At 39.7% G+C, this 20,637-nt stretch overlaps 3 protein-coding genes across 12 annotated transcripts in view; 1 reads left to right on the top strand and 2 right to left on the bottom strand.

Moving 5' to 3' along the window:
- Positions 1-1,189: 1,189 nt before the first annotated feature.
- On the bottom strand, positions 1,190-3,903 carry LOC104924646 (glycolipid transfer protein). The gene is made up of 5 exons (XM_010738064.3): positions 3,667-3,903; positions 3,156-3,214; positions 2,909-3,042; positions 2,652-2,802; positions 1,190-2,442 (listed from the first exon to the last, which is right to left on the bottom strand). Exons 1-5 carry the CDS (start codon positions 3,767-3,769, stop codon positions 2,260-2,262), a joined length of 630 nt encoding a protein of 209 aa, XP_010736366.2. The 5' UTR covers positions 3,770-3,903; the 3' UTR covers positions 1,190-2,259.
- Positions 3,904-4,125: 222 nt separating this feature from the next.
- Positions 4,126-18,758, bottom strand: git2b (G protein-coupled receptor kinase interacting ArfGAP 2b). 10 transcript variants are annotated; one of them, XM_019278819.2, is made up of 21 exons: positions 18,458-18,758; positions 17,799-17,932; positions 16,857-16,969; positions 15,672-15,777; positions 14,978-15,064; positions 14,740-14,879; positions 13,678-13,772; positions 13,524-13,569; positions 13,339-13,344; positions 13,188-13,239; positions 13,031-13,103; positions 12,829-12,926; positions 12,599-12,710; positions 11,976-12,127; positions 11,733-11,885; positions 9,745-9,954; positions 9,488-9,577; positions 8,772-8,854; positions 7,860-8,012; positions 6,897-6,960; positions 4,126-6,616 (listed from the first exon to the last, which is right to left on the bottom strand). In XM_019278819.2, exons 1-21 carry the CDS (start codon positions 18,507-18,509, stop codon positions 6,407-6,409), a joined length of 2,229 nt encoding a protein of 742 aa, XP_019134364.2. In that variant the 5' UTR covers positions 18,510-18,758; the 3' UTR covers positions 4,126-6,406. The 10 variants fall into 10 exon arrangements, with proteins under 10 accessions (XP_019134364.2, XP_019134362.2, XP_019134366.2 ...); XM_019278817.2 differs by having other exon boundaries at positions 7,860-8,015; positions 18,458-18,757; XM_019278821.2 differs by having other exon boundaries at positions 7,860-8,015; positions 14,740-14,870; positions 18,458-18,756.
- sgsm1b (small G protein signaling modulator 1b) overlaps positions 17,957-20,637 on the top strand; it is an 18,003-nt gene continuing 15,322 nt past the window's right edge. Inside the window, exon 1 of the mRNA XM_027282024.1 lies at positions 17,957-18,262. The gene's annotated coding sequence lies outside the window, so the exon portion shown is untranslated. The remainder of the gene's footprint in view (positions 18,263-20,637) is intronic.

Below are 20,637 nucleotides of genomic sequence, written 5' to 3'. Positions count from 1 at the left end.
AAGGGATTTAAGGCTTAACCACGAGGCAAGTCTCGTTTTTTTTTTCAGCCATAGATCTCATTTTATTAAAATATATTTTTTCACCAGAGCTTTATAATGTGATGTAAGTCAATCCTTAGCTGAAATATATTGGGCTGGTTCCTCTATGTAAATGCAGCAAGTTGAAAGTGCTAATTTTGTTATCATAATGAATTATGCTGGTCTAGATGGATAGTCTGGCTTGAGGCAGAAGCCATTGAATACTTTAAAATACATATATGTAAATAAAATATACAGGCCTGCCTCTTCTCTTAGATTACACTTGTGCATGAAAAATACATCCTCTCTTGAAGATAGATCCACAAGAATATTACTGTTCACATTATGTAGAAATGGGCTTGCCGTTACCCTGCTATTGAATTGCTAATCTAAGATGGTGGTGTGCCTGCCTGCACCTCTTATTTTGCATCATTTGTCCTCCTAAATTGGATGCTCTAGCGGTAATGTGGTTTAGGTCACCATAGACATAAAATGCACATCCATTTTAAGTAGTCTATTACAAAACAAATAACCTAGATGACATGAATAATGGCATTTCATGCACTGTTGGGAATAAAACTGCAATATTAAATTGATTATCTCATTGCAGATAAGAAATATTTCAGAGTTAAAGGTCAGTGGCTTTGTCATTGAGGCATTGTTGTAAATGATTTCCTGTCTTTAGCCTATTGTGTCCTGGCTCCACTTGGAGCTTTTCCATCCTATCTATCAATGAGGACAGGCCAGGCCGCACTGCTGATAAACCTACAGGATTACAGACATGCTCCCTTTGCTCTCGCTCAGAGACGATTAGCTCAGGCTCGGCTCCTCTGGGAGAGGAACCAGAGCCACTCCAGCCTCTGGTACACACTTCAGATAAGTAAGACTGGGCAGAGGAAGAGGCTGGTTGATCTAGTGGGATTAGGAGGCATGAAGAAGAGGAAGGATTTTCCTTCAATTTATTGCTGATGTTGGAAAAAAAAAAATCGAATGTATTAACATTCTTTTCAGCAATCAGCCTCACAAATATTTTTGCTGAGAGCAAATCAGATTGTGGTTCACGAAAAGAGCTTTTGAAAATGCACAACCGTGCTCTTGCTTGCAAAATCAGAAACATAACTCAAAACTGAGTATTTAAGATCTCGATGACTGGAAATGAATCTACATAACATGTAGTGTATGGTTTTTAATCACTGAACAGAATTTCAAATATTTCATGCAGTAGCTGCACCACAAATGTGACTATTAGAGACAGAAACCAAGTAAATATTGCCACCTAGAGTAATATTTATGAACTGTAAGATTTATTTTTATTGGTTTATTATTCAACTAAGTTATAACACTTTTTTTATTGTTATTAACCATTAAAATCTCAAGATGAACAAGATCATAGCTGATAATAGAAAACAGTATAAGTATCCATATATACAAATGTGGATTTAATTAACATTTTTAAGAAATGTGCACATAACGTGCCGTCTCCTTCTTATTGTTTGACATTATAACATTCACGTAAAAGAAGTCAGGTCAGCTCAGATGTAAAAAGGAACAAAAGAAGCCTCAGAAAAAGACAAACAGAACAAACACAAGTCGACCACGCCTTCTTCTTCAACACAGACACGCCACAAACTCCAAACAGTTAATGCCCTCAGGAAAAACACTTCATTTCTTGTTCTGCTTACTTTCAGCTTTGTAGGTGAAATACAATTACAGATATACTAATTCTGAGCTGAATATTGTGTATTTATTGAGTAACACCAAGGCACTAAGTGGATTCACGCGCTAAACAACACACAACTGAAATCGGTTGTTGAAATTTCAAATTAAAACTGGGGCCACTGCTCCCAGATTAACAGTGGAGGTAACTCCAGGGCTCAGGAGGCAGAGAACATCTGAATGTGAGGCAATAACAGAAATGGTTTCCTGTAATAACAGTGTTTACAGTCTTGTATTCTCTTGCTGCAACAGGTGAGAGCCGCCTGTTAATGCCATAAATATAGCAGCAACCCACACCATAACACAATTTTGCATAAGAGTGAGAGTTGCACTGTTGCTACAACAGTCCTGAAATTACATACATCAAAAACATAATCTTCTGCTGTAATGTTGGTTTCAATTTAAAGAGACAGAATTTTAAAACCAAATATACAGTGTTAATATTCAGTAAGTCATGATCAAAGTAATAAATACCACACAAAACAATCTTATTAAAAACACCGGTCCTGTTGTGTCCTGTTGACATCAAACCGTGTAGTCCAGCTCTGCGTTCAGATTTTCGTACATCTCGTAGATGGCATCTACAGTGGTAGTGTAATTAACCAGGAACTGACGCACATTCGCCAGACAGTCCTCCTCTTTCACTTCCTCTCCTTTTGACAGAGCCTTGAGGAAGTTGGATCTGTAGGGAGCTGCAACTAAAGCTGCCTGCGATAGACAAAAACATTAGGCAGAAGGGGGTTTACTTAAGCTCAAATAAATAATCTCAGAGCATGTTAACGTAGAACTTGATTTGATGACACAACACCACAAACTAAAGCCTCAGATGTCCTAATGTATTGGTGTGGTAAGGTTTTGTCCATGCCTTCTGTTATATAACAACAAATGATCAGGAATGACAGGAAACGAAACCTCACATTGAAAATCTTTTGCACAATCCAGCCGTGGTATCTCTTCAGCGCCTGCTCGTAAGCTTTGGTGACGTTAACCCGAATTAGATTGGGATTGTTCTCATCTCTGTCTCCGTCTGCCAAACTCTGCAGCAGGATCTGTATGAAACGCAGCCCCCTGCAGGACAGATCATGTATTTAAAAAGAAAGAAAGTCTAAGGCTGTATGGAGTATGAAAGTTCAACATATAGTACGAGATAACATCGAGCTCAGGGAGTGTTCACCTTTTCAGCCACATTAGAGCTAAGGTTGCTCCAACTTTAGGCCATTCTGCTGGAAAGGCTTCTCGCTCTGACACAACAATATCTTCCAGGGTGACATACTTAGCAGGATCCTTCATATAGACACCTTTAATTTTCTGAAAAACAGAAAAAAAAGAACATATTTTGGGTTTTATAAAGTAGAAGCTGAACCAATGAGCTCCAGCTCACATTTAAAAAATCATACCACACATATTTCTCTATATCTCACCGTAATATTGCCACTAATGTCTGATTTGATGACAGAAAATACTTTTGATCCCAAGCAGTCTGAAAAGAGAAAAGAGACATTCGAGAGCAAGGCAATAAAATATGAATGACTTCATCACACATGTCCCTGGCACGAACAGGAGGAGGATGAATAGAAATCAGTCATTAGGTGCAAACATAATGAGGAAGAGGAGGGAGGGGTTAAAAAATGCAGTGAATGCACAGTTAATGCACAATGAGGTCAATGTGTGCTCTATTCAAAGAGAGTAAACAAAGAGTTGCTCTATAGGAGCTATGGCCGCAGCTGGTTCGAATCCCCACCGTGACCCAGCTTCTTTTCTCTTTACAGTTTGTTTTTAATGTGTGAAATATATAATAACTACATCCCGCTATCAAGACAAGTGGCATTTGCAAACCCCAAACATGTCACGAGAAACAAGTCAGCCAAAGTATGAACCGTGACAGCGACACCACCGAGCGAGTTTCAGGTGGAAGTGTGTGTGACTACTCACCGAAAAATGCAGGGACATGAGAGACAGCATCCAGGAACAACTTTGTGTCCACAGACTTGTCCGGAGGAAGCTCTTTGAATTGGTTATCCATTAAAAGAGACATGTCGTCGCCGTGTGTGTGTTCAAATTAATTAAAAAAAAAGAAAAGCTGCTGTTCGCGAGCAGCTCTCGGCTGGAAAGAACCCGGAAACTCGTTTTCTTGTCAGATGGGTGGGGAAGAGCCACCAGCCCCTATCACTGTCCTCCTCCAACAGGTGGGAAATTATGCATGGGCGTGTTAAAACACACACACACATATACACACGAACAATAGAGAACAGTTGAGGTATGAATTATACTTTATTATACCTAAGGCAGGGATTGTTTTCAACCACAGAGGCAGTGGGAGGCTATAAGTTACAGGTTACATTTTAATGTCAACCAGAGGTGGTAGAGCAGCAGAATACACGCACTTTTAAATTGTTTTTTTTTTTAAAGCAGTATTGTTAACTTATTTAACTGGGTTAGTAGTACATCAAAAAAACATGTGATGTTTGGGCTCCAAATGCCTTCTGTCACTTTTTTTAAAAACAAGAAATAACACATCCTTCCTCATACAAATACAAAGAAATAAGAAAGAAAATGCACCAATTCACCAAAACTCTTTACTTGGTCTGCTTATGGTGGCTAATGATGGCAAACAGGACTTTACTAATGTTAGGATTTAGCATTATACTATAGTGTCTGTGCTAAGCAAATGTTCCATTTTAAATGTGGAAAAGTACCTACATGTACTTTGATGGTATGACTATGTCTCTTAAAGGTCCAGTGTGTAGGATTTAGTGGCACCTAGCAGTGAAGTTGCAGATGACAACCACCAAATGAATACTTTCTCCTGCGTCTCGTCGTCTTCTTTCAAGCATGTAGGGAAAAACTCCCGGTTGGAAAATTCACATTAAAAGCAAAAAAAAGGTGATATCCAGATCAGTGTTTGGTTTGTCTGATCTGGGCTACTGTAGAAAAATGGCGGTTCAACATGGCAGACTCCGTGGAAGAGGACCCGCTCTTACTGTAGATATAGAGGGTTCATTTTAAAAGGCAACAAAACACAATGATTCTTATTTTCAGGTGATTATACACTACTTATTAATATTATATTAAATTCCTACCAATAGACTTTTTTGCAGGTAGGAATGTATTTGCATGGTGCAATAATCTGTACAGAAGATGATTTAAGTACATTTTAATATTTATCTACGATGTCCTGTGTTGACGTTTGCTTCACACCGAATACAACAGTACTACACAGGTAACATGACTTCTGCTTGAGTAATACTGAATCACATGTACTCCACTTGTGCAGGGTATTCTAGTTCTCGGTCCACCCGTGGTTGAAACTTATCCGGTTACAACAATAAGTGAAACATTAGACCCAAGTTCTACAACAGGTACTCTTAACTTTGAGGGCACATTTACTTTATCAGTGATTGTAAACCATAGCTGTATGTATTTGACCACAGTCAGCATCTAATACACTGGAGTTACAGCACCACACCAAATAAAACAGAGATCACAAGTTGCCTATAACTTACTGCCGGCTGAGACGTCCCAAACCTCAGAAACAAAAGTTAATCTGTGAGGAGCATCATGTTAAACAAAAGCTTATGAAAATAAACATTGATATTTTCTTAGAGGTATGACATACAGTTTATAAATAGAATAGCATTTGGGTTATTTTGATAAAGAATTACATGGATACATACATCTTATATATTTGCATAATGCTATTAAAATTGATTCAAAATGGATTTCACACAGGCCGTCGAGGCCATCACTCCCTCAAACACACACACATGCTCACACACACATAAAATCAGAAGTATGGCTGTAACTTTATAACTCCAAAAACTACTAATTTACTTATAAACACATCTTCAACCAGAGCGGAGGGACTGGACAGTGAAATCACCTGCTGGAGCTGCTGGATGGAATGAAAGTTTTCACACTGTCGGTACTGCTGGCCTTACGTGGTGCTTAACACACTGAAGCTGTTTTCATAAATCACAGTTTGCTCGCTAAACAAACATTTGAACTCTAAGCAAGTGGCGTCACAATGATTCAAGATTAAAATACTGTCGTTGCATCTTAAAAAAAACAAACAAAAAAAAAAAACTTGAAATGGCTAAAAAGGATAAAGAGAAAACTGATGTCACTGGTGTAGATTGAGGTTCATCTATTCTGATCCTTGACACCGGGTCTCTTTGCACCTTCACGTCCTCTCTGGCAGCTCAGCCATACCTGACACCCGACCTCAAGAACCACAACTGATGACCTCTATGGAGGAAAGTACAATGTAGAAGGCTCAACTGCTTGTTGTTCTAATTGTTTTATATACACAAAACGTACACACACGCGCGCACGCACACACACACACACACACACACAACATTGCACTTTTGGAAATGGTGTGGCTGAAACTGTTCTCTCTCTTTGTGAGGTAAAGAATAGTAACAGATTCTGTCCAACATCTTTAAAAGATGTTTGTTCACTCCGCATGATGCAAAAACTAAATAAATAAACGTCTCGATTTAGCTGTAATTTTGCATGGCGCATCCTTTAAAATATTTTTTCCCTCCTCAAGGAATGTATGTGATTGCTTACACTGATTAATATGGGGGAAAATAAAAACATGGCGTTAACACTGATTAAGGTGGAATTAGCAACATCACTGATTAACTGTATTTTGAGTGTCTTTGGGTTTTTAGTTGTTGTTTTCTTTGGTTGTCACAGTGACAAGTTGCTTGGCAGCTTTGGCAATGTCATAGGCGCACTGGATGACCTGCTGAGTGACCAGCTGGATGTCCGACGGGCAGGGGTTGTGCTCTGCAGCCTTCTGGCACTCTCCATGGAGCCGACTGGCACTTGAAGTGAGCAGACACAGAGACCCTCTCACAGTCTCTGAGGACGGCCTCTGTTAGGGGGAAAAGGAGGGATGATGGAGATTTGATAAGGGACTGACATGACAATGCCCATAAATAAACCCTCATTGTGGTCCGTAGGCTGTGTGTGTGCGAGTAAACATAAAACAAAGTAATCCAATAAATGGTAAACATAAAATCAAGTAATGCAATGAACAGGGCCTACCCCGTATAAACAAGTCATTTTAGATTCCCTTTGGCTGCTTTTGAAACAAACAAATCCCATAATTGCTCGGGGGAGGGACACCATGCTGTTGGTAGGAGTCATCTTACCTTGGGAAACAGGGCGGCCATCTCTGTCACAGCCATGCAGATCTTTTCTGAACAAGGCAGGAAGCTGCAACAAAGACGAGAGGTTGAGTGGGTGATCAAACAGCTAAGACAAATATCAAATGTCAAATTTTTCAGCACACTTTTTTTCTCCCTTATCGTAGACAAAGTAACTCAGACGTGATGCCTCATTTCATGGTGTGAAACTTTTTAAATCCAACACATCTGATAAGAATGGCTTATTGAAGCTTCAAAACAACAACAGTTTGAATTTCAATAAACGGAACAATAAATCTATCTACATCATCACTTGTACTCAAAGTGAAACCAAATCTGAGACCAAAATAACTGAATAGAGGAAGCCAACGACCAAGCTGTGAATGCCTGCCAGTGACAGTACTGTCTACATACGTCTGAAGAAGTACAGTCTATACTTTACTATTAATACTATAATATTTGTGCAGCATGGTCAACAGGAAATTAATCTATGGCACATACAGGAAACCTCACTATCTAAACCAACTCTCAGTGGATTTGGCAGGCCACAGGGGGACTCTGCAGTCATGTGCTGTTTGTTTCCTGTCAGCTGCATTTAAAGACTGAAGGGTCTACCCCCAGCAGACACACAGTTTCTAAGGATACAGAGGCCAGTCTTTGTGGCTTTCAATACTTTAGGACCAGAGTGCTGTTGGTTTGTTACAACACTCCAATCGCCTTGCAACTCAGGTGTAAATCAGTCTCTGGGTAGCTGTCTATCACTGAATGAATGAAAACCAGCAGGGTCCTGTGCCCTGAGGACAACTACTGAAAACCACTGACCTAGAAGCAGCTGAGACAGAGGATGAAACAGCATTTATCTACCCCAAAAAACATAAACCAAATCTGATGATGATAAATATAACTTGACTTATTTTACACTTTTTGATAGTAACATTATTTATTTATTATCTATAAATCATGAACTACCTTTCATGTTTGGTCTCCTGGGCAGCTCTCAGAAGCTCCTGTATGTTTTTAGTGATCTGCTCTGTCTTACAGATGACGTCCTCTGTGCACGGTAGGGTAGCATCTTCCTCTCCTTCCTCCCCCGGCTCTCCTGCATCAGAAGCTGGAAGAGGGCTGCTACAAACGAGAATAAAAAATGCTTTATTACAGCTCACTGCCATATACAAACACGCAGGTTTATATACTTTATCCTCAGTTTTGAAAAACAAGGTTAATTAGTCTATAACAAGTGAGGTTCCATTTTAAATATAGATTTAGAGTGCACCGACTGAATTGAGTGAAATATGATTCACCGTGGTAAAACAAATCCAGTCTGGCTCAGTCTGTAATTTGAATTTACAACAATGGAGCAGAATGTAAGGTTGGGCATCGCGACTCAAGTGCCTGTGAGGTTCCATCGAAACCAAACCTGCATGAAAAAAACATCAGAAATAGCACTACAAATTGTATAAAAGTAAAAAGCTATGAGTGTTTCAGTAGAGAACTGGATCCATTCATTTATAGCTGCTCAAAAAATAGCCAGCAGCAGCGACTACCCGACAAAAGAACAACTAGGAGGTAAATAACATGTGCAGCGCTGCTAGTTCTTGCCAATATGTTGATTTGGTAGCTTACATCAGGCAGGTGCAAGTCCAAATATGTTAACTTAATCCTGTACAGCCCTACTGTTGCAGTCAAGGACTCTTTCCCAACATCTGTCAAAACCAATATTAGTCTAGCCTCCTGCCCTCTCTTTATTTGACCTTGAAACTTTGTATGCTTCTGTTAGAGTGACGTCATCTCTAGCACTAGAAACAAAGAGAAACACTTCCCATTTATTCAACTTGTTCAGACAGAGACAAATACTGCCTGCACAAATTTACATTTCCTTACCCAGTCTCCTCCAGTTCAGAGTGGTTGGGCGTAGTGTCATAATCATTCTCCAGCATCATACTCTGTCCTTCCAGGCTACAGCCCTAGGGAGACATCAGTGAATTACCATAAATACAACATTTACTTTGTACGATTAGCACAAACGTATTACCAGAGTGACTGTGGGCACACACACAAATCAGAATCATGCGTTTCTGGAGTCACGTAATCAGACACTTGGTTTTAAAAGCAGATGAAGAGAAAAAGACAGAAAATGTACAACCAGGTCATTGCGGTGTAACAGGGCGCAATGCAGTGGATGCGATTAGTAGATGCCAAGAAATTCTGATGTAAACTGTGGGTGCACTTATCATCAATAATGCAACATGTGATGAGCCATTTTATCTATCTCTCACACAGATATTGGACTCTGCTGTCTGTCATTCAAACAGCTTTCTTTGGTACGTTTCATCATCACCTCTGATGTTGACATGAGCCAAAGCAACTCTGGTTAAAAGGATCTCTGTGGATAAAAAGCTGGAGTCGTTCAGATCACTGAACTGAAGCAGAGGCACTGGTGGTGCATGCATGCAGGCAGGCCATACTGATTTTTTTTTTTTTAAAGCAGTTTTTAAAAGACAGGTCAGGAGAGAGAAGACTGTGGGGTCAAGCAGGAGGACAGTTTTCACCGTCCCCTGGAGGCTGCCTCTGAACCGAGGGGAACTTCAGTACTTAACCCTTCGAGATCTCTCATCCCACGACCAGGACAGGGAAGAGGGGAAGGTAGGGAGGGAGGAAGCAGCCGTCCCCAAAGGACCCCTCCCAATCTAGAAAGGGGTCAAACCAAGTTGAGCATACTCATATTGAGATGCAATGAATGAATGATTGGATGAATGAATGAATGAATGAAAAACCAACACCAGCCCCAAGCCAGGCATTATTATCTTGTCTTGTGAGGACAATCCAGCAGGAACACTGGTGCCACTGTGCTTACATTGGTTGGGAAGGGCTGTAAAATGACTCCATCCTCATGACGGGCCGTTTCGACTCGGTGGGGGTATTGCCTCAGACTAGAGCCCGTCTCATACATGGACATGGCGCGACCTCCTCGGGGTGGGTGTCGAACAAAGGGCCCCTGGAGGTGTTGTTGTCCGCTGGGGGCCTGCCATCGCAGTGTTGTGTTTTCAGTCTGCAGGGAGTTCAGCTGGAGAGAACAAAACATCTTTGAAAATCAACTGTAGCTGGGGGACGATCTGCTTACAAAAGCCCCGGCCAGACATCAATAATAGAGTAGAAAAGAGGCCAAGCCTCGAGGAGAAAAGCAATCGCTCTATGTCGAGTTCATCGTCACCTCCCTTTTGTTTTTGGTCTCTCTGCAAAGTTGATCTCACAACACAAAAAGGTTTGTTTCTTTGACAAATGAAATGCTGACACTGTGTGTTGATAGCAACTCCTGAAGTACGACCCCTTGAGAAAGTGACACATAAGTGGTTGCCCTTATTTATATAAACAGTACTCGAGCGGTGGGAAACATGACTGGCTCAGCGTTCTGTTGAGTCCCAATTATAATGTAAACTATCATAAGGTCAACAAATACATTTTTTGGGATAAAAGAACATTTTTAAAACTTTAAAGCTTTAAAGTTCAGTTATTATGTCTTTTTGTGACAACATACAAACATAAATATAAAAAGAAGATATTTTAGAAGCTAGTTAGATACACAGAAATGTCCAAAAGTTCAGCAACTGAGGATTTGTTGGATTCAAGAACGGTGGCCATGTTTATTAGGAAAAAAGCAGTATGGTAAAGGAGTAAATAAACCAGCAGGAGGAGGCAGTACATTGTGTTAAAACTGTCTCTCAGCCAACTGAAGAGAGAAGGAGAGTGGGCTGTGAAGAAGTTTGAGGCGTGTGAGAAAACCAAATGAAATGCTGCCATCTCCCAAAATGGGTGCATGGGTGACAAACCCAATTTTTCTTATATAAATTTTGATACAATTGGCAACAGGGTGAAACTGAAAGAAACATGCACGTCTAAATACCACTGGGGGTAAGTGTTTTTTTTAGTACTAAGAAATAAGGAACCAAAAGACGTGAAATGCTGGATCTATAAATATATGGATTGGGTTGTGTGTTGCTAATGTTGCTCCGTGCCTTCTGGAGGTGTTGGTGATCTAATTAAATGTCATTTTCGTAATAAGTCCACAACTCGATTCACCTACACTCAATTTTTTTGTAACTAGCGGTGGCTGATCTGTAGATATGTGACGATGAATCATAACTTCCTCCGTGGTTTCTATTTGTTGATTAGTACTTGGTTCTTTTGACTCCTTGTGCTCACATTTCAGACAACAACTAGAACACCCACCCTGGTTTAGCTGTTTCACTGCACAGCATAGCAGAGGAAGTCTGGTGATCGTTAATCATTACCACAGGAATTTTTTTTCCCCAATCCAGAAACGTGGCAGCCATTTTCTCATTCACACGAGTAGTAAAGAATTTCAACTGAATCTATAACAAGTATTGTGTTATGAACTTCCATTTCTATGCTGAATCTGATCCTCCCTGCAACTACAAATGCATGCACTGTATAAACGCACACGCAGTATAATTTAAAACAGGGTCTGTGTCTGGCACATAGAAACAGCCATGACCTGCACATAAATTACTAATGTCTGTGGGTGAAATCAAACTACTAAATATCTCTGGTAACATGGAGGAAGATCAACGCTATTTTTCATTTTTTTTTGTTTTAGAATCAAGAAGAAAATAAGGCAACAAACATAACAAGCATCAGAGAGGATGTAAACACCATAAATCCAGTACAAAGTGAGCCTTTAATTATGGATCTTGAAATATTAATACTACTTTCTAATTAAAGTAATGGATATCATATGACAGCGTAACGATTCCTGCAAACATAAACAGTGTAAACTAAAATCTGCAGTATCATTGCCACTTTGCTCATCAGTCATTTACTTACTTTGCTCTGCATCAACCGCAGCTCTTCACTGAGGTGACAGTTGACTTTGAGAAGCTGTTGTATTTTGGCTTCTGATGCGGTGAGGGCGCTCTTCACCTCCATAAACTCCTGCACTGTGATTGGTCCATCGGAGAGGTCGGATGACTCTGAGCTCTGCGGCAGAACATGTTACACATAAGATTTATGTGAAGAAAGATGTATTTACTTGACTTTATCATAGAATGTTCCAAAAACAACATTCACCTTGGTCCTTCTATCGTTGCAGCTGTCCCCACAGGTGGCCTCTTGCACTGGATCTTCATCTGAAGCCACGCTGTCGTAATCCGGCTGGTCGTTGTCCTGGCTCTCACTGTTATGGCGGCTGTCTATTCCTTGAAGGATCAGCTCCACATTGTCTGAAAGCAGACCAAAAGATCAAAGATTTAGAGATCAAATGTGCTCTGCTGGCTTCTGCAGCAGCTCCATAAATCAAACAGCTAAGATAGATTTTTTTATTTTTTTGCAGTTACTGAATCCAAAAGTCAGGATCTTAATTTATTAGGCCCAACAATCTTCCTTTAGTACACACTAGGAAGAAAACAGGCTGGAATGTGGTCTGATATAATTTAGCAAAAGTTTTCATTATCAGCCACAATTTGTGGCAAATGTTTCTGCACAAACATCTGTACATATGCACCACATTTATATATAAAACTCACTATTGATTTTCTGTGTCTGTATGTGCAACCAATTTAGGTTTTCTTCACAGCTTAATCCACATTTCCCCCACCCCATCCTCTGTGTATATGCTAAGGAATACATTTTCATCAATAAAACCTAAAACACATGTACAATATATAATACTAAAAGACATACTGTATATTTACCTTTGGGACTTTCGCACGAATTACCCCACTGCCGTCGTTTAGCATCAGTTAGAATATCGATGACCAAGGTGGCAAATTCGTGAGCACTAAACCTCGCCAATTTTTGACGACCCTGAGAAAACACATTTTTTTTTAAAAAGGACAAAATATGGCGACACTGTTAAATCAAGTATTTAACACAACAAACTGAGATTTTTTTTTTTTTAAGAATGGTGGTGCAAACAACTTGCCTGGTTTCTGGTCGATGAGTACTCTGGATTGACCGGCAGGAAAGGCACAACTGTGGTGTCTGTTACAAGTGTGCTGTGGTTCTGAGTGGCCAACCACACTAAAAACAACACAATATAAGATGTATATTTTATATACACACATGCATATATCAACAGAGATATATATATATTGTATATTTTTTTACAATTGTTAGAAGTTCACCTGCATCTGTTTCTCTTCTGTCAACTTCATCATAAACATCCATGGCGAGTTCTTCAAACTGATGATTACTTAGCTGCAACATAATAAAGCAGAATTTTTTTTCAAAAGGATTGAACTGAACTGAAGAAAAGACAAATCTCATGTAAGAGTATCTCACCGACTGGAGCTTCTTCTTTGCAGCTTTTGCAAACTCAGATAAATCCAGGCTGCTTTGGATTTAAAAAAAAATAAATAAATTGATTATTTTTCTGTGAACAAAATCCACATAAAGAAACACACTCAATGTCGAAACTCACAAATATACTTACTTATTTCTTATCCACCAAAAGAATGCAGCATAGGAAAATAAATGTAAGATTGCGATTATTTAAAAGTGAAATATTTAGCATAGACTAGCAGCCAGGAGCTTGTCGGAGCTGACAGACACTTTTCTTTCACTTATACGATGGTATAAAACAAAAATCCCTACTATGACTTAAAACATAGCTATTACCTGTCTGCCATCTGTGGGATGATAAAATGCTGCCCGTTTCTGTGATCTACAACACAACACAAGAACATGACAGAGAGCTGAAACCATAGAGAGAAAAAAAAACACATCAGCTCTCAAATCACAAGCAGCAGCTTTGCTTGATGCATCTACTCACCTGGCCTTCTACCACAAAGGTAAAATGTTAACCGGTCAGTGAGTTCATACTGTATCTCCACTAGCCTCTCTGCCAGCTCCTGATGCCCAGCTTGTCTGCACACATTAGAAAGAAAGGTTCATATTTCAGAAATCTGGCTATATGGCTAAAGGATGCTTTTAAATGAATCAATGGGGAAACTTTGTGTGTAAAGTTCACATAAACCCACTCAAGTTGAGTTGGGAACTTAGTTTCCAAGTAATGAGCAAAAAAAAAAAAAAAAAAAAAAACTGAAGTAGAAGCTCTGTGGGTGTTAGCTGGCCATGCTGACCAATTCTGTTTCGACACCAGCAAGCCTCTGTAATGCCAGAAACACCATAAAATATTTTTTTTACTTTGTTTTCTTTAAGTAAAAGCAGACAGATATTGTCTATTTTTTTTACTTTATTTCTCAGTCTTGGTTGCTAAACTGGTTGAGCTGAGTCAGATAGCACACCGAGTGACAGAGTTTTTTTTTCCCCCTTCCTCCTCTGCCTCACTTAGTCATACGCTTATTGAGTTAGTAAGACTGACCTAATGCCAGTGGGTCTGGGTCTAATGTTCATTGTAGTGTGAGGCATGCTCAAAAATGTTCGCCATTTCGGCCGGAGACTGCTTGGTTTCGTTTTTCGGTTTCCAACTGGGCTTTTTCTGACAGTTCAGTTTATGGTCAACTCATAATCTCCTCCTCAGCATTTCCCCATTAACACTTTAAGTTATATTTAGTACATGCTTTATACACGCAACTGTACTGTGTACGCAGTTAAATCTCCAAAGGATGTGTATCATTTCCTCTAGCATAGGCATAGTAGGTGATGCTTGCAGACGTGCTAAAGGTTGTGTGAACCACAACAATAGTTAAAAGGTGTTGGCCGTTTGCTAAAGTATACAGCCAGCACTGTGAAACGATACCACAGAGCTGGCTAGAAATCATGGGTGACAGAGGCGGCCCATGAACTTTCCTAAGTATGACTTCAATGTTTAAAAAAACAATACGTTCCACATCGTGGCATCCCTAAGACAAAAACATACGCCCACTGTTACCTTGCATAATCAATGGGGGTCTTTCCACTGGAGTCCAGAGCGCCGGGATCAGCTCCATACACCGCCAACAGTTCTGCTTGTAACATCTGTCCTGCTTTCGCTGCTATATGTAACGGGGTGTTTCCTTTCTCCTGTTGTCCCCAAAAACAGCACAACGATGAAGCGTTAGTATTAAATAAACCTTGCAATATGTGCGTGGGTGATTTTTTGTTTTTGTTTTAAATTCCACTTCACTTACTGGATGGAAGAAGTTGGCTTGTGCGCCCAAAGATAAAAGTCTTAGGCAGGTCTCCAGGTTTCCAGTCCGAACACTGGAATGAAGTTGCTGTCAGGAGATGGACAATTTAATTTGAATGTTAAGTACACAGACACAGTGATGTCTTCACTTGATGCGCCTGCCCAGGACTGAGAGAAATAACTCATCATCTTGCCAGAAGTACAGGAAATACAGATTTTTATACCGTCTGTGCATTCATCTACATGCACTTTTATCTTTCTCAATCCCAAGGACTATTTATTTAAGTACTTACTATTAATATACAAACAATCCAGAGTGTTGTTATATCGTTTGTAAGAAATAATTAGGCATTCAGAGCCCAAAGAAGAGTGTGAAATAGGACTGGGAGCTAATACTAACTGATAATCAGTGACCAGTTCATGGAAATGTGAGTGACAGTACGTCTCAGCTGCACTGAATGCTAAATATAAAACTATAAATAAGCCAGACAATTTCATAACTGTGCAGGAAGTGGAAAGGTTCAAAACCAAAAATGGTAAAGCGAGCGAATACGAGACAAAGTTTTGGCTTTACTGTTATCGGTTTCACTACAAGAAGGTTACATGCATGAGACAATGTCGGTTTTTCTTGCATCTTAAAAAAAACATGTTGGTCAATGAAAAATGCAGAGAGGAAAAACAGAGTCATTTCTCACCTTGCTAAGGTCTTTTGCGGTAACACTGTCATCTTCGCGACAAGGCATCCGATGGACGTACGCCAACATCTGATATTTGGCCTTGATGAACTCTGTCTTGTTGGGACTGGAAACAACAAAAGATGCTCACATCTACAGCCAGGAACACTGAAAACCTGGACCACCATCACACAATCAGACAACACTGAAAGCAGACCTCAACTGAGGATCCTGATCCTCCATTAAGTAATCTTTATACTGCTACTTCTGTCCCTCAAATAAAGACATGTCTTCTTTATTCCGTTTTAAATTAGTTACTTATTACTCTAAGACTATCTACTCTTCCTCATACCAACATTATCTCTGTTGTCTTTGTACAGGTGGTGTACAATACAGCATAGCACATTTGTGAGGAAGCCAACCATTGTTCTTAGTGTTAATAAATAACAACAAAACTCCACACAATCTCCCCAATGAAAATACTAGAATACTTCCTTTTTTATGAATAAAGGAAGTTGCCACAGCTGTGGTGTTGGTGTTTGGCTGTTGAGCAACATACAGACCTGCTGTAAACCATAAGAAGTACAGTACAACCACCCTGTGAAGGGCACCTACACCAGGAAGCAACAGGAACTAAATCAGACCTGGTTCTTTTGAATTGAAATGAAGGTGTATTCCCACCCAAAAAAGACAGTGTTCATCTTGATCCTCGATTTGGGGTCGAGGGCGGCGGGGACCCTGTTTGGGGCTAATGCGTCCTCTCTGCCTGTTTTTGTCTGTTTGTCTGGTGATTTAATGTGCGAGGGTCAGACTCAGCATGGCTGTGTTTATACGTGACTGAGTGTTTATCCTTACTCCACCAGCCAGACACCAGACAGACAAAGTGTTTATACCTGGCAGTGGATGTGGGTGACTACATCAAATCTCTCATTTTGTTTTCTGCTACAGTTACAGTACATACACTGTCAAAAAAAAATAAATCATTTTGTTGCAAACTTTCCTCATCTGCATGATCGAGTCACCTCATTTCTTTAAGTTACTGCAGACTGTAAGACATGAGTCATGCATTCGGTACAGAGGGCTGATTATGCATGTTCACTGACCTTAACTATAAAAATCAATTCAGCCAATAGAGCTTAAATATCAAAGTGCATACAAGCATACCGACATCAGCACCGACGCATGAAAATCCTTAAAAGCACTTACTGAACTCTGTCCTGGGGGTTGGCTTTACGCTTCCCGCTCACTGAAGAGGAAGGGTCGAGGAGGCTGTGCTCCCATATGGAATTAGCCCCATTCCCATAGAGTGTCTGGACCATCTGAAACAAGAGGCGTCAAACTCATTTTAGTTCAGGGGCCACATGCAGCCGGGTTTGAGCACCGGTACAGTCAGAGCATTAATAACCTACAAACAACGACAGCTCCGAATTCGTCTTTTTGTTTTAGTGCAAAAAAACAAACTACAAGTGCATCCTGAAGACGTTTAATGACCCTGAATTTTCCTCAGAAGAGAAGAAACAATATTCTGCCTCAGTTTATCATTTACACACATTTGCCCTGTGACTTACTTGTTTTGTTAAATACATGCACACTGTGAACTCTTTTCATTTTAAAACATTATTTATATATATTTTTTGTAATACTTGATTTCTTCCTTATATTTTTACTTAATATTTATTATGCACTAATTACACCAAGAAAAATTCCTTGTAAGTGAAAACCTACTTGGCGATAAATCTGATTCGGATTTTAGTCAGAGGTATCTGGAAATGAACAATATAGTATTTTTTACTTTACGATCAAAACAATACAATATGGAGGCGGCAAGTGCTGAGTCGCAGCTGGTTTCAGGATGTTGTTTATGTGCTGGTGTGAGAGCCTTGAGCACGGCTTTGTTTGTTTTTTTATTGATGCTCATTACAGGCAAACTTAGGTAGTCCCAAACATGCAAAACACTACAATAACCCTGACAAGTGATGCTGATAAGGCAAATTTGACTTTCAAATCTGAATCACACTGCAAGCATGACACTACCTGATTCCCACACATGCAAAGCTGGTCCCTCTGATGATCAATCACACTTGTCATAAATAAATTTGCACCTGGATGTCTGTGTGTGTGGTGTGTTTTGGTGTGTTGTCTCCTCACCTGTAACTGTGAGGATGGCCATGGTGAATGAGTCAGATGTCGGACTTGAGAGCTGTGTCGCCCCAGACCTCGATGGATGCTGCAGCACTCATCACAGATCAACACACCCCTGTTAACAGAGGCCCACCGTGGCTCTGAGATTAAAAAAACAAAAACAAAAACATTAGCAGCTTACACACACACACACATTAAAAACAGACGCTTTTAATGCTAATTAATCGTTTACAGCCACACGATGATATTCGCTAACAGCCAACAACAAAATAACACATCGAGGCTGGGTTGCTTCTTCACGTCTTCGACATACAAAAAAAAAAATAATAATTACAAATGCAAACCAGGCTGTGTAACCAGCTAACTAGTTTGTTATCGTGAAGTTAGTCCAATCGCGGGTGAAGCTAATTCATCTGATTGAAGCTAACCAACCGTTAAACGTTGGACAAATCAAGCAGAAAGAGTTAAAGGTAAGTTAATGAGATAACACACACACGGTGTATTTTAACACATATTCCCACAGGAGGTAAGTTAACGATGGTTACACGTAGCTATCTAGCTCGTTTGTGGTTAGTTATCGTTAACTAGTAAGTTGTAGTAGTAAAAAAAGGAGGGGGCTAGCTGGTTAGCTCGGCAGCTAGCGCTAGCTCGTTTGACATCATTACCCGGAGCACTGCAATCAGCGCAGACCTCTCTGCTTCGTACTCGCTTTGACATCCCTCGATGGAAAATCCTGCGAGTCCAGGGGGGAAGACAAATCTTTCTACGACACGCTACAACACTAACAGACAGAAGATAACACGGGATAGTCCGTCCGGGCTGATTGTATTTAACGATTCAAGCAAGGCAAAAAAGCAACTGTGCTCGTCTGCCCTCCCCTACTGTTGAACAAAGCGGTGTCCCATTCCAACACTTAGCGCAGCCTCCTCCGTGTCTCCTTGTCCGCTTCCTTCCTTGTTCGCCTAGGATGTATCCTCTGCCAGGGGGCCTTCAACCCTTTTCAAAACAAAGGCCCCCTTGGACATGTAGTTTTTTTTTTTAAATGTTACATTTTAAGCCTGGCCTATAAGATAATATAATATAACTTTTGTAATATTTCTTACACTATGGTCACTTTACATTACAATACCTTTATATATCATGCCACTTCCATCCTCAGTACTTGTCTGTTTTGAATGTTTGATTGTTTTTCGTGTTTATTGTGTAGGTTATAGATATTTCTGTCTGTTTAATTTTTCCCCTTTTATTTGATTCTACTTCTCTCTACTACTCTACTGCTGTAACAAGTGGATTTCCCTATTGTGGGATAAATAAAGTAGAATCTAATCTAAGCTAAGATATTTATGCACGCTATGATTCTTTCCCATATGTCTTATTGTATCACATGTTGAGGATCAGGCTGAAGAAACAACCATAAGACCTCTTGAATCCAAAAAAACAAAAAGCTAATGCATTTCCATCACTGTAGCATACTGGAAAAATAGAATTTACTGAGCTTTGAGAATTTTACATTATTTTCAAATTTGTGCCTTGTTTATAAAATTTTAACAGGTTTGGCCCCTCCTCCACTACGTGACTTTGTGTATACTCGCTCAGTAAGCTCTATTAGATCCTCCAGAAAATCCTCTGTACGCAGGAGCGCCGTATAGGGGTAAACACCAATATAATAGGTAAACAACAATATAAAATTATTAAACCATCATCTCTGAGTATATATATTTCAAATATAAGAATGAAATGAATTATCTCTTTGTTTTTACATGTTTTAGGCAGTAAAAGTTAAATAAAAAATGGCCTTTAGCACGTTTTTATGGTGGCTTTTAATCTCGCATCAAATAGTAAACTCCATACATACTGTATGCAGACTTGCATGCATGTACAAATCACCAGCAGTAAATACTGTACTAGTACTAGTATTGAACTACAAGAAGCAAAACAGTTGCAAGCCTTTAATTAGAGTTATGTAAAGCTTTTGATGGGATAGTTAGGTCCTAGAGATGTGGTGACAACAGCCAGTCAGTACGAGATTATACCATACCATTTCGTCGCTCTGCATTTGGGCAATCAGCCTTCTCTGTGAAAGCCACAACTCAGTGGAATGCCCTACCTGACGATATAAAGAGCTGCAGCTCCATCAGTACATTTAAAACCAAGTTAAAAAGTCTGCTAATGGATACTCAGCTCTGTAGCCACTGACATTGTGGGTGTATGTTATGTGCTATTGTGTGTAACTTTGTATTTTGTATTATGTGTCCTGTGTGTTTTTTGCTTTGTACTGTTTGTTATTGTGCTGTAATATGTTTTAATTGTGTCTGCCGAAGGGACTGCAGATGAAAAGTAGCTGGAAGATGGTGCAGTACATCAAATGTAATCATTTATGTTCATGTTTATGTTTAATACTGTACATGGTCTCATTAAATTAATGAAATGAAATGAAATCATTTACTTTATTCAACTTTTTATTTATTAACCTATTTATATACTATAATTATTATTGGATATTAAATGCCAATAGCTGTGCATCGTTGGACATGTCCACTGATTCATCCAGTTGCAAATGCCTCCGCTGTTTGTAGTTTCTCAATTATCTGCACCCTCACAGTCACCATTATTTTGGTGAAAATTGTCAGTTATTATGACAAAAATTGGGGGACTACCTGCAGTACATCTGCGGACCCCCTAGGGGTTGTGGACCCCTGGTTGAAGACTCCTGTCCTATGCAACTAAATATCGGCCGAGTCACCACTAATAAGGGCGTATGTGTTTGGTGCAGTATGTAGACCTACTGTATGTGGATATATTCTCTGTTGTAGCCCACCACAAATGTTATTACAAGGTTATCTTA

The sequence above is a fragment of the Larimichthys crocea genome, chromosome IX (genome assembly GCF_000972845.2).
Source record: "Larimichthys crocea isolate SSNF chromosome IX, L_crocea_2.0, whole genome shotgun sequence".
In the NCBI taxonomy this organism is placed as follows: Eukaryota; Metazoa; Chordata; class Actinopteri; family Sciaenidae; genus Larimichthys; species Larimichthys crocea.
The sequence above is the reverse complement of the archived record's forward strand: the minus strand, read 5'-3'. Positions and strand labels throughout refer to the sequence as shown.